The following is a 14,710-nucleotide window of genomic DNA, read 5'->3' as shown; positions in this document are numbered from 1 at the left end:
AAATGGAACTTGTGCTTATCCTAAGTGCTGCAACCTAAATAAAATGTTGTAAACATCAGTTTCAGCTCCATGTGTGAGTTTGTGTCCATGTATACTGAAAAATAAAACATCATGTTAAAGCAAATCTGTTGTTTTAACATGATGTTTTCACACATGGAACTGAACTGATGTTTACATCATTTTATTTAGGTTGCAGCACCCAGGATAAGCACAAGTATATATTATATGAGAGACTTGCTTTGTTTAACAAATAAGTGGATCTAATGGGATTTGCATTGTAAACATTAAATAAAAATTAAAAAGGTATTATTTTATATTTCATATATTAAGTTTTTAGTTATGATACTCCCAAAATCATTCTGCATAAATCCGTAGACTTTTTACAAAATTCTGCGCAGAAATAGCAAAAAATGTCCGCTGATTCTGTCTGGCCCTAACCATAAGTCATCTCCAAAGGCGTTTCAAATGATTTGGCAGTACATCCAACCGGCCTCACAACCGCAGGCCACGTGCAACCACACTAGCCCAGGACCTCCACATCCAGAGTCTATATCTTCAAGATTGTCTGAGACTAGCCACCCGGACTAGCCACCCCCCAAGTGCTGCAACAAACAGTTTGCATAACTAAAGATTTTCACTGTACATTACAAATTGAAGACTGCATTTACAGTTGTGCGAGTGAGTGGTTTGCAAATGTCAGAGTTGTTTACATGGCCCCATGTCGCAAGGATCTGTACACAATTCCTGGAAGCTAAAAACATCCCAGTTCTTGCATGGCCAGCATACTCATTTGACATGTCACCCATTGAACATATTCTGGATTGGCATATACAACAGCAGGTTCCAGTTCCTGCCAATATCCAGCAATTTCTCTGGAACAATTTACTGTTACTGTAAACCTTTATTATCACCTTAGTGTACTAGCTTTACAACACATATATCATAACACACACTTAAAACAAACATTAAACAACATTAATAGTACAAGGAACAAATGAAAATTGAAATCTGTTGGTCCTTGCCAAAGGGACCCTATACCGAGATCCTGAGGGAAGTATTTGAATTGAATCAAAAAGACGATGGGATATATAAGATGTTATCTGATGGACTTTCTTTAACACCTTGCTATCTTACAAATAGGATAACCCTGGTACTTTTACCCCTTAAACTTTGCTGCAAGTATTTATAATCTTAGACAGCGAGTTCTTCTGTTTTACTTTTAAAGTAGCAAACCAATAAATCAATGAAAAGGTTCAAATGGATTTTATATAGGCCTTATAAAATGCCACCATTAGAGTCCTGATAGTGAAATTTTATAAGGCCTATATAGAATGAATTTAACCAAAGTGGACTAACAATCCACAGGCCACAATCAACAACATGATAGACTCTATGTGAAGGAGATGTGTTGCACTGCAACAAATGTTGGTCAAACCAGACCCTGACCAGATACAGATTAAACAAATGTTGGAAAGTATTTGAAAGAAATATGCCTTTTGTGTGCATAGAAAATGTCTTAGGTTTGAGTTAATAGAAGCAAAAACAAAAATGTTTCTTTAGATTATTGTTGAGTGTAAATATGGATGTGAACATTATTGACTTACAGCCAAGATGATTCAAAGTACCCGGCTGAGCCTGTGTTATTAGTTTCAGCAGCTGTTATCTGGGAATAACATACCATTGAATGCCGTGATTGACTTATCAGTGTAAAGTATTCCAGAGAGCCATGTAAAAATGTTCAGTATTTAATCCAGTAGTATTGAATTTATTTAAACATCTGACATGAGTTTTTACATTAGTTTAAAGATATCTGACATCAGAAAAAAGCACAAAGAAAACATTAAAGGCTCCTTCCCATAATGAATAAAAAAAAAACTGCTTTTGGGTCTCATGGGCAATCTGGAGGGAGCTTCTTACTAAATTCCTCCTGCCAGTGCAAACAGTGTAATGTTGTACACCTATTTCCACTGAGAGCATGAAAAAAAAAAAGAACTGCAGGACTTTAATCAGAATCTTAAAACAGCCGGCCTTTGATAAGAGTCCTCGCTGAGCATTTATCTAACTTCTCTAAAGGGTGTAATGGCTTATGTCATCCACTTTGATCCTGCCCTGAAAACAAGATACTGCAGGACTGCTGCAGATAACAGTGAGTAGCTTGTGCTGTGTGGCAAAGCGTATGTTAAAGTGTGTGTCTTGCTGTATTTTTGTCATTTTCCAGTGCATATGAATGCAGCATGCCATTCATTTTCCAACATCTTGTCATAACCGACGTGACCCCCTGGTTAAAGCGGTGCAGGGATACGTTCGAGTCCTGCAAAGTGGTGGGGCAATAATATTTATCTTGGAGAAGCTTCTAGCGATGAGGCCAACAACAGCAAAAGGTCTCTTGACAGGTGTCATGGATGAGAGTTCTTAGAATAACACAGTTGCAAAGTTTTGCACCAGCGTAGGAAGAGGGAAACTTGAGAGTTTACCATGCAAAGCAGCTCAAATCCTGCTTACTTCGACATAAATTACAACTCCAGTGTGATGTGGGCATAATTTAACATGAGTGAAATGTGTCTCAAGTATTTCACATAGCAAAACTATCAACTTATTATTTAACTAAATTAGACATTACACATCATAGGCACACATGCTTTTGCCTCAGACATTTTTGGTATTAAAAATATGATATGGTATGATTTAGGTTTAGGGGTAGGTTTGGATTGAGGGGTAGTATAAATTGTAATTTGGTTAGTATAATCAAAGGCTGTTTCTCAATATGCGTTCTTCATCGATCTTGCATCCTCGTGTTCTCGTGTAACTTCATCATCAACCGCCAAAGTTCAGTTCCAAAGCTCAAGACCACAGGACGGAGGACACATGAAAGTTCCTGGATGTGTTCTTGATATCGACTTGAGCACCGAACTTGCTCTAGAAGTCCCATAAGTCTTGCGACTGAATAAAGGAGGTGGGCATTTTATATAGATTTATTATAACGTTCAGAGATATAACTTATTTATCTCAGGAGATTCCCTAAATGAGACGGGGTGAAAGTAAACATTCATTCATTCATTCATTTTCTTTTCAGCTTAGTCCCTATATTAATTCTGGGTCGCCACAGCGGAATGAACCGCCTGAAAGTAAACATTCACATGAAATTCTAATTAAGGCATAAACACATTAAGGGAATTTTTTTGCTGAAATTCCTATAAAAATCTGTTTTATTTTAGTATTGTGCAAGCATATTGTTAAGTCTTTGTGCATGTTTATATATATTGAAAAGGGGAAAACACAATAAATTATTGTATGAATGCCTGTAATGTTTAAATCATGTTCCCTTAAAAAACCCGTGAAGGCCATGTGACCATAATGAAGAACACAGTATCTCATTTCTCACAGGACGCAATTGTGTTCTCGTGGTCTACCGAGTTTGTTCTTCCGAGGTAAGCTGGCAAGAACGGTCTCCATGAGAACGCAAATTCGTTCTCTGCGTTCTTGGAATTGAGAAACAGCCAAAGTCTGTTTGAATAGGGAAACATCAAATGCCCCCAAATTGCTTGCCAAGCTTACGATTAAATTTCATATCACAACTCACTAATAACATGAAACAACAACTGCCTCTTTAGTTTTATTTCTAACATTCAAATCACACAAAATCTGCAGAAACTCACGTCTGGTTCGAGCCCCTCCCAGGAGAACCGTCAGTCTATAGCGAACGCTGATTTGCTCCTGTTGAAGTAGGCGGGGCTCATTCACCGTTGATCATTACAATTTTCTACATTCAAATCTATATGAAGGGACACGTCTTGTGTATTCCATAGTCTTTGGTATAAAAGGATCTATGGAAAGTCCCCACAATTCAAAAAATGTGTGTGTGTGTTGTGTGTGTGTGGTGCGTGCGTGCGTGCGTGCGTGTGTGTGTGTGGTGTTCAAACTAAATAGATTTTGTTTCAAATGGTTTAAATCTGCTTACGGACAAGTGGGTAAACCTATGGTGTAAGGATAGTGTCAAAGTAAAAAATATTGAAATAATTTTTGGAGGGTGATCCTAAACTGTGATCCTTAAACAGTGGCAATATTTATTAATGATTTCTTGTTATAAGTATGCCTGGCAAGACAGTTTCAGACAGTGTATAAACTGTTACACACTGATGACATTTTGTTCTCAAATAATTTTGGTAAAAAATTTGGAGTAGTATTTTTTGTGTGGAAAAAATAATATAATAACATTACACATTCTAAGGTACTGAAAAAAATTCGACCTGCATTATTTATTCATTAATTTTCTTTTCCGCTTAGTCCGTATATTAATCTGGGGTCGCCACAGCGGAATGAACTGTCAACTTATCCAGCACATGTTTTACGCAGCGGATGCCCTCCAGCTGCAACCCATCTCTGGGAAACATCCATACACACTCACTCATTTTAGCCTACCCAATTCACCTGTACCACATGTCTTTGGACTGTGGGTGAACCCGGAGCACCCAGAGGAAACCCTCGGCGAACGCAGGGAGAACATGCAAACTCCACACAGAAACACCAACTGACCAGCCGAGGCTCGAACCAGCAACCCTTCTTGCTGTGAGGCAACAGCGCTACCCACTGCGTCACCACAACCCACATTATATTATTATATATTATATTATATTATATTATATTATATTATTTATATTATATTATATTATATTATATTATATTATATTATAGTGTATTATATTATATTATATATATATAAAAAAACTTAATTTTCATTTTTCTTAAAAAGGACAGAAGTTTTAGCTGTGACTTCCCATTTAGCACATGATCAGTGAAAGGAAGATTGTAATATTTACACTGGAGTAGTCCATGATCCTTCGGAAGAACTCACACAAGTGGGTTATGGAGCATGTTTTCATAGCCTTGTCATATACAGCTGCTGCTTATTCAGATCGACTACAGCACAGCATCAGGACAGACTCAACCAGAAGAGAAAAATAGTGCAAAAAAAAAAAATAGATTGCGCAAGGCAATTTATGTTAATGGGTTGTAAAATGGCTTTCAGATTACAGTCGTTTCAGGGTTAGAGTTTTTCAGTCCTCAGAGGGCTGCAGGTGGTGATCTGTTTAACTTTTCCTCCCCTGTGATGCATACAGATTTGGAAACCTCACAGACTGTTTTGATCTCCTCAAACAGTGAGTTCTAGGGGAAAAAAAAAATCTTTTTTGGTTGCATATCATACATATAATTGCTATTGGGATATTGCTACTCATTTGTGCTCTGGGATTGTGTTCTGGCAGCTACTTCGTCTTGTTTTTTAAATTTCAGCCTCTGAATACATTTGAAGCCAACAACTGAATACCCAGAGGCTAAACATTATGTCTTAGTGGAACCAGAAACCCATCACTTTAGTTTGAGTACAGTCAGTAGTGGAGTACAGTCACCCCAGTGTGTTTGATGCTTTTAGCAGCCATCAGGAATGAAACGAATGAAAAAAGATGAACAGTTATATCAGGAAATCTGCTGATCACCCAAAAATGAAAATACAGTCATGACATACGCATCCATAATGTTTTTTGTTAACAAAACTGCACAAATGTAGAAATTAAAACCAAAAAATGTGATTGCACTTATAGTATATTCCAATCTTTCTGGTCATATTCACCAGAATAACAAAAGAAAAAGAAAGAAAGAACAGTATTTAAATGATGCAGAAATATCAGAGTGGTACAGTTCAATGTGCCATATATTCCAGCTCTTCTTGTGACATACAACAGGACTTTTGGTGAAACAGAAAATATACAAATGACTCTAGATACAATCTCTATTAGACACACAGTTCAGTCCGACTTGCCAAAAAGAATGCATAAATCCAAAACTATTATACGTTTATTAAACACTCACCGGCCACTTTATTAAGTACACCTGTCCAACTGCTCGTTGACGCAAATTTCTAACCAGCCAATCGCATGGCAGCAACTCAATGTATTTAGGCATGTAGGTATGGTAAAGATGATTAGCTGCAGTTCAAACCGAGCATCAGAATGGGGATATATTACTATATTACTGTTGATTATAAACCAAAATATTACTTTTAGGTTGAATATAAACCTAAAAATATACAGTAATTGTTTTTTTAATATAGCGAAAATATAAAGTGTGTCCGGAATTTCAAAATGACATGGATTTCAAACATAACTTGCAATTGTGATATACAAAAATATATTTACTTTATATATTTACTGGTCCGTGAGTTTAGTTAGCAAGCTCAGAATTTGAGTTTGTTTTGACAAAATCCAGATCCCCAGTAGCTTACACTTGGAATATACAACAGCACATTATTTTTTTAATACTTTTGCTAAGCTTAATGCAAGCTGGTAACATTTTTTATTATTTCTTATATAAAAAAAAAGTAGAAAGGGCATAATGTTACAAGACAACAAGTGTATGTAAATGATCACTCGTTTCCTAAATATTTCATAGATCGACAACACCATCATGCAACAGTACATAAGACATAATATGAACAAATACAAGTTTAGTTGAATTCCACCACATCCCAACGTCCTCACTCAAGCGTTCTTTTAGTGAATGTGATCATGTATCACTTACTCTAATGTATACATCGTGTCTAGATGTGACAAACAACAACTAATGGACAATGTTTATGATAACCGATCAACAGGAAAACACTTCAGGATACGTAGACATACTCGAGTATGTCCCGCTGTGTTAGTGATGAAAATTTAACTAGTACATTTTACATTTGTTTAGTTATTTATAGCACAGTTTGTGAAACTGTTATTACACTGAATGTTTAATGAATTGTATCAAGTTATTGTTGTTGGCGGTTCATTCTGCTGTGGCGACCCCAAATTAAGAAAGAGACTAAGCCGAAAAGAAAATGAATGAATGAACGTTGTTGTTGTTTTTTTACTCAGGCTAGTGAATCATATACATTATTGTATATCGTTGAAACAAATCAATGAAGGTTGAATACTCTAAACAAATATGTAATTGTAACAATATCATATCTATATACAGTCCTGCTCATCATAAAGTTATTGGTTTTACAGTTATAACTCTCATGGACTCAATATTCTGTCTTTTTTAGTGGGTGGTGGTAAAGCTGTGGTTGTGGTCATTGAGGTTTAGCCTGGTTTACCCATTAGTCATGCTAATGCTAATGAGGTTATTCCTTTCTTCAACATAATCCCAGTGTGCTACATTTATTCAAACTCATATTCTGCCATGTAGCTCTTTATCATCATCACAACTGCTGCGTCTTATTTATTCATTTGAAAGTGATTTTCACTCTAAAGAAGAAGCCAAGTTGAATGAAGTAATGGACTCAGTCTTAAATATAGGGCAAACTTGTCTTCCTTCTTAGGCCTATCATGCTTTTCAAAGGTTTAATCATAACCTTGTTCTCTACTGTTTATTTTTGTCTCCGTAACCTTTAATTACCAAGCTAAGAATCAATCTTTAACAGGTCTTTCATTTGTTAAATTGTTTTTGACCACTGAAATTATTATCTGTATTTAGCTTCCAATAAAATGTTACCACATTTGCAAGCACTTACGCAGACAAATGCAATTTTTTTCTCTCTCTTTTAAATTAATGTAAGATGTTTGCAGATGGTTTGGGATATAGATGGTTGCAGTATGGTAAATAATTGATCATATATATATATATATATATATATATATATATATATATATATATATATATATATATATATTATATATTATATATATATATATATATATATATAATTAATAAAATGGAGAAAAAAATCCAGCATTCCAATCCATTTTAGGTTTATATCAATGAATGTCATTTGCACATTTTGCCTTTATTATTCAAAGAACAATTTAGTAAATTTCTAACTAAATATCTCAATCTATTTTGTTTGTTAAATAGAAGAATGAACAAAATATTAAAGGAATTAAAGTGATTAATGCGACATCAATGTCAAAGTCATCAAAAAGAATGTTTTTGAGAGTTATTTCTATTTATAATTTTAGTTTAGGGAAAGACCAAAAAAATTCTGCTCTTTCAGTGTTACACGTACCTAATATTTAACTAAAAACTGAAAAGTGTTATGGGTTTTGGCCATTCATTTACATGACAATGGGGATTTATGTACCTGAAAATGCTTTTGAAACTTTTGAAAATTAGTTCATTTCACCAAACCATAATCGTTTAAGACATATATGTAAACTTCAACAACAAAAATACTAATAGATAACCCAAACAATGATTGCAGGCATGCATAGACACATGGGACCCTATGATACATCTGGAGCAATGAGGCTCCAGTCATGACGCATGTTTTTTTTTTTTTTTTCTAGTTTCAGCTTAGTGCAGGTATTATTTTCACATAATGCGCCATTCTTTTTCAATAGCAAACACATTTGCACTTATTTGTCCACCCATGGACCATTGACCAACTAAAAATTGGTTTAAAATTATCAGCACGTTTTTTAATATATATTTTATTATTTAAAGAGTGCATTAGTGATGTGTGCCTATAGATGGATGAAACAGATTTGCTCATAAGCATGATTAAAGATCACAAGCAGACCATCTACAGAACGAGCTGGATTCCATCAAAGCCCCTAAAGACCCTGAACACACAAACATCTTTAAATATAAAAAAAGAGAATGTAAACAGAGAATCCAATTGGCGTGCCCACAACTCACACTTACAAAGATTGGGAGTTGAGACTCTGATTGGTTTAATGTACGTTTTGCATAAAGCACACATATAACTAATTAAGAGGATAAGAAAAATCCTTTTAGACCATGCACTGGCTTCGCTGACCATTTTTTCTGCACTTAAAATAACAAAAATTCAGATTCAGACACGCCGTAAATGCACCTGCACCATGCTATTTAGATCATGCATGTAGATCCTTAAAATAGAGCCCATATTATTTCTTTACAAAGTGACATAGCCAACTACTGGCCCAGCATGCGCAGTTCAACATTGTTTTTGTTTTTTGATTGATGAATAGGATTGTTTTGCCAACTTTGTCATCTGAATGCAAAACTTTTTAACAATTGAAAGGAACAATTGTAAGACTACAGCTACATACACGCCATCTGCAAACAGATCTTTCCTAAATACATGAATTGAACGAGGGTTTGCAGCTTGTACCACACAAGTAGATATGAGAATTAGTCATCAAGAGTCCTGCCAGCCTCACACCGTTATGCCACTTGCTCTGTCACACCAAGTAAATATAAATAGCATCTCTAACCATATGCATTCCACCAAAAGTAACCCTATGCTTAACTGAATGCGTTTGAGTTTTATGGAAAGCTGTTAAGGTGTTTACAGATGTGCGGCAGACACATTTTTACATTTGTGATAAAATAATGTAGGGCTACACGATATTGAAGAAATCTAACATTGCTATATTTTTTATTCTGCGATATTGCGATATGAATACAGTTTCACTAGATGAGTTGAATAACTATTGGGGAAGAGTTGATCATTTTAGATTGACTGGGTATGATTCTATAGGGGAGTGTGTAAAATATAACAAACAATCTACAAGCGTAGATAAATTCAATAAAGAAAAAGATACAACTTAAACCGCAATAAAGTTTTTTCCAAGGAGTCTAACTGTATTCAGGTATACAGTAATTGAATAATCAAATGTAATAATACTGCATAGTCGTCATTTTCTAAACAATTTAATAAAATCAGTCATTGTTAATTTGTCAAAGTTGCAAAACTACAATTTCTAAATTTACAATTTTAAAACCCTCACACAGTCACAGGCCTCAAAAAAAACATTCGAAATGATCAATTATAATCCAGACTCAACATTGCATATACATGTGATACTATTGCGAATGATCACATTGCGATATCGATGCTGAAACGATATATAGTGCAGCTCTACAATCATGCATTATTGAATATTTTCAGTGTTTATTTATCCAAAAACTTGTAACACCAATCGTTTCTTTCCATATAACTGTTGGCATCTTTCTTTATAACTGAAGAATTGATTTGGCATGTGACTTCCCTTCAGAATTAAAACTGATTAGTGAAGTAAATGTAATAGGTGCCTTATTCTGTGCATTAAGTAAATTGTACTAATTAATCAGAAAGAGATGCTTTTTTTTAGGTGCGTCTAATGTTAACAGCAGCTTTTGTGACTGAAATGAAATTCTGCAGACAAACTTTGTGTCAGTTTGACAAAGTGGGGCTCTCGAAAAAATAAGAGAGCACATTGCAGTGAAAACACCCCCGAGGTAGCATATTTTACACTGTGTAGCAGGTGTGGTCATCTGAGCTTTAAACTGTTGCATTCGGTGTTTTACTAAATTAGTTGAAGGATTAATATAACTTGAAAATGAGCATTTTTTGAATAACAATAGATGCAAGTAAAACCTCATAGACATAAGGAAACACTTTAAAAAGTTGCAATGCATGCATTTACATTAATTCGCTGGTGTGAAATAAAAGGTTTAGCTCGAATAACATTAGCTAATTTAGATTTTATGTGACTGTTTTTCACTACATAGTGTGGGGTGTATTTTAATCATTTATTTTGTATGTGTTTGTGCAAAAAAAACGTCTCCAATGCTTTTAGAGAAACATTTAATGCAAAAAGAATGTTTGGTAACAATTTAAAATAATCATCCATTATTAATGTTAATATATATGCTAACATGAACTAAATATGTACAGTCTTGAACAGCATTAATAATAGTTTAACATTTACTAATGTCTTATTAAATACAATTTTGTGCTTGGTAATTATGCATTGTGTTGAACAAAAATTAACAATAGCTTTATTTTCATTAAAATTATTTATTTATAAATAAATAAATTTAAATATATTTTAATTATAAATAAAGTTATAAATAATATAAAAACCTTAGCTAAATAGCTTTAGCCAGTAGTTCAAATGAGTTTCACTGTTATCAGATCTTCATGTGTTATCGTGGCTTCTCATCATAATGGGTAATGATGCTTGACATAAGAGGAATATGTTTTTTTTTAAACCTTGTTAAGATCACAATAATATAAACATTTTAGGGTGGAAATTACACATTAAACTCCACCCAGGGCTTTGAAGCTGTGCTTCATCTGTTTTGCACACATCAACAAACCTTCTTTCTTCCTGTCGGTTTTTTCTTTGCTTTTTTTTCTGCTAAAGCATCTAATAATGACATCAGTAGCTCTATGGAGCTCAAATATAGTGCCTTCTTTTTCTGTCACTGTCTGTGTCAAAAGCTGAGCTGACAGTTTTCATGAACATTAAATGAGATCAGTTTGTGGATTGCGGTTCTGCTTAATTATATCCCAGTACAGATAAATGAAAAATGGTTTTACTGAAGATCCCATACAGTTTCCCTGTGGCCATAGACGGCGATTACGGTAATCACACAGGACTTAAACCATGCCATAGCTTGTAATAATCTTTGCTTGCAGCTAAATTACTTGACCACTCTGAATGCACTCCTAGCATTCCCTAAATGAATCCCCCAGGCCCAAATGGGCAGATGAAAAGCATTCCTTAACCTCTAACAGTACAGTAAATATCACAACACCCAACCCCATTTCATCACTATTGTGTAATTTACGGTCAAGAACATCAAAGATGGCTTTAACCACATTGCTAAAAAAACTGGAGTCTGGCATATTTTCAAAACAATACGACCACTGCAAAAATGACTTTAAACTGTCACTACATGAAGGCAGACGCAGTTTTGCAACACTGAGCTAAACAATGTTTTTAAAATATGTACTTTATTTATATAATATATGTATATCTTTCATTATATATAATATATATCTTTCATTATATATAATATATATTATTTCAATGACAAATGTCGTGAGCGCAGTATTAGAAGTCGAGATCGCATTTATGTAATAGCCTTCGAGCATGCGGATCTCTTTGCTTGCGCGCCAATTTTTTCTGCTCGTGCACAAAACTTCTTTCACGCCCCCTCAAATATAAGCCACTTTAAAAGCGCGCAGATCTTCTTGTGCGCTCTCAAATAAATGCTGCTGACATGCAATTAGTGCGTTAATGACGAGTATGTCTTCAGCATTTATTAGATTTGCTAGGAATATTTATGAATGCCTCTGGTATTAATGCATCCTGAAATAAAGTAAAACGGCTATACGTCGTGTTTGCTGGGTCTCACGCATCACGCACCTGTCACAGTAAGCCAGTCAGTCAGTCAGCACGTAACCTTAAAGGGTTAAATAAATGACGCACAGCACTACTATGGTTACAGAAAAGTTTGCGCTGTTATAATTCACTTACCTTTTAATACGTTTTGGTGCAATTATGACCCACTATTAAAAAAATAGAATATTTTGAATGAGAAGCTGTAATGTAGCCGTGGCGGGATGAATTTTGGCGTAGCGCCCTGCCATGGAAGAATGAATGTTTTGAAGATGAATTTTTTTTTTTTTTAGGTTTACTTATGACGTTCCAAACCCCAGAGACCATTGTTCATCTTCGGAACACAAATTAAGACTGCATGAACTCTGAAAGCTCTCTTAACCTACATAAACAGTAATGCGCCTGACTCATTCAAAGTTCAAAAAGTTCTAAAGTACCAATTCAAATAATATTAGCGTAGTATTCCAAAGTCCATGCATCATCGATGGTTCAGTATTTGAAGCTACATGAATATATTTGTGGACACATAAACAAAATAAAGACATTATTCAACAGTTTATTTTCCTCAGTGTCAGTATAGGGCACACATTCACAAGTGCTATGTTCTGATGTATACCCTGGAAACGTGAATGCGGCTTCTTCTTCTTGTAGCAAAGCACAAGCGCATCCAAGGAAATATTTATACAAAGCTGCACGATTTTAAAATGAGAATCACAATTTTAATTAATTTTTTTTTTTTTTTTTGCTTAAAATCAAGATCGCAATGTAAAATAAAGGTTAATATGAGTAGGCTATTAATACTTGTCATTTCTCAAACATGGTAAAACAACAATAATAACATTAGGCCTATGTGTAGGTCTACTGTTGGTTATAATGCTACAGTACATTTTGTTTAGACTTGAAATGGTAGACTTTAAATATATCCTGTTTGTTAATTCACAGTAAAGTGATTACATCAGAATATTCATAATTCTAAAGTTAATTACTGTATTTGAGACATATGCTTGTCATTAACAACATTAGACCATTTTTTCAACTGGTAAAATGAAACATTTGTCATTATCAGATTCCGTCTTACATTGTATTCAACATTATATAGGCTAAAGTATTTAAACTGACACTGTTAAACATTTATTCTCATGCACAACACTTAGTGTTCGCTATGAAATAAAAAACATATCAAATATTTGTCATAATCATAACTCTAAAATGCGATATGATTATTTAAATGATGTGCGCGCTGGTTTCACTTTCACTACCGATGCGGCTCATGGCTGCCGTCACTTTCAGGACAAAAAATAAAAAACATACATGCATATCAAACTTTCCACGCGGCTCCCAAACAATCGCTCTGTGCAACAAACTGAACGTTATCCCGTTCCACCACATCCCAGAGGTGCTCTATTGGATTGAGCTCTGGTGACTTTGGAGGCCATTTGAGTACAGTGAACTCATTGTCATGTACAAGACACAAGTCTGAGATGATTCAAGCTTTATGACATGGCACGTTATCCGGCTGGAAGTAGCCATCAGAAGATGGGTACACTGTGGTCATAAAGGGATGGACATGGTCAGCAACAATACTCAGTAGGCTGTGGCATTGACACAATGCTGAATTTGTAGCAATGGGCCCAAAGTGTGCCAAGAAAAATCCCCCACACCATTACACCACCAACACCAGCCTGAACTGTTGATACAAGGCAGAATGGATCCATGCTTTCATGTTGTTGACTCCAAATTCTGACCCTACCATCCGAATGTTGCAGCAGAAATCAAAACTCATCAGACCATATTGTCCAATTTTGGTGAGCCTGTGTGAATTGTAGCCTCAGTTTCCTGTTCTTAGCTGACAGGAGTGGCACCCAGTGTGGTCTTCTGCTGTAGCCCATCCGCCTCAAGGTTCGACATGTTGTGCGTTCAGATGCTCTTCTGCATACGTCAGTTGTAACGAGTGGTTATTTGAGTTACTGTTGCTTTTCTATCACTCGAACCAGTCTGGCCATTCTCCTCTGACCTCTGGCGTCAACAAGGTATTTGCACCCACAGAACTGCCGCTCACTGGATATTTTCTCTTTTTCGGACCATTCTCTGTAAATCCTAGAGATGGTTGTGCATGAAAATCACAGTATATCAGCAGTTTCTGAAATACTCAGACCAGTACGTCTGACACCAACAACCATGCCACGCTCAAAGTCACTTAAATCATCTTTTCTTTCCCATTATGATGCTCGGTTTGCAGCAAATCGTCTTGCCCATGCCTACATGCCTAAATGCATTGATTAAAATTTTGCCTTAACGAGCATTTGTGACAGGTGTACCTAATAAAGTGTATACCGGTCAGAAAATTATATACACTCAAGCTCTAAACTTTTCATACCCCTGGCAAATTCTGACTCAAAATGTCTTTTATTCAACCAACAATTTTTTTTTTGTTGTTTTTCGACCGGAAATGACAGGTTTCTCACAAAAAAGACAATAAGATGATGTACAAGAGGCATCATTGTGGAAAAAAATAAATTCTTTAAATAACTTTAAGTCCGAATTTGCCAGGGGTTTGGATAATTCCAGGCTTGACTGCATAATAT

The 14,710-nt window shown here is 35.2% G+C and overlaps 1 protein-coding gene across 1 annotated transcript in view; it reads left to right on the top strand.

Moving 5' to 3' along the window:
• Window positions 1–3,354: 3,354 nt before the first annotated feature.
• The window catches only part of cfap299 (cilia and flagella associated protein 299), an 85,856-nt gene continuing 74,500 nt past the window's right edge, over window positions 3,355–14,710 (top strand). Inside the window, exon 1 of the mRNA XM_056457139.1 lies at window positions 3,355–3,428. Coding sequence (XP_056313114.1) covers window positions 3,355–3,428 — 74 coding nt within the window. The remainder of the gene's footprint in view (window positions 3,429–14,710) is intronic.

The sequence above is a fragment of the Danio aesculapii genome, chromosome 5 (assembly GCF_903798145.1).
Source record: "Danio aesculapii chromosome 5, fDanAes4.1, whole genome shotgun sequence".
NCBI lineage: Eukaryota > Metazoa > Chordata > Actinopteri > Cypriniformes > Danionidae > Danio > Danio aesculapii.
Note: the sequence above shows the minus strand (reverse complement) of the source record. Positions and strands in the feature narration are given on the sequence as shown.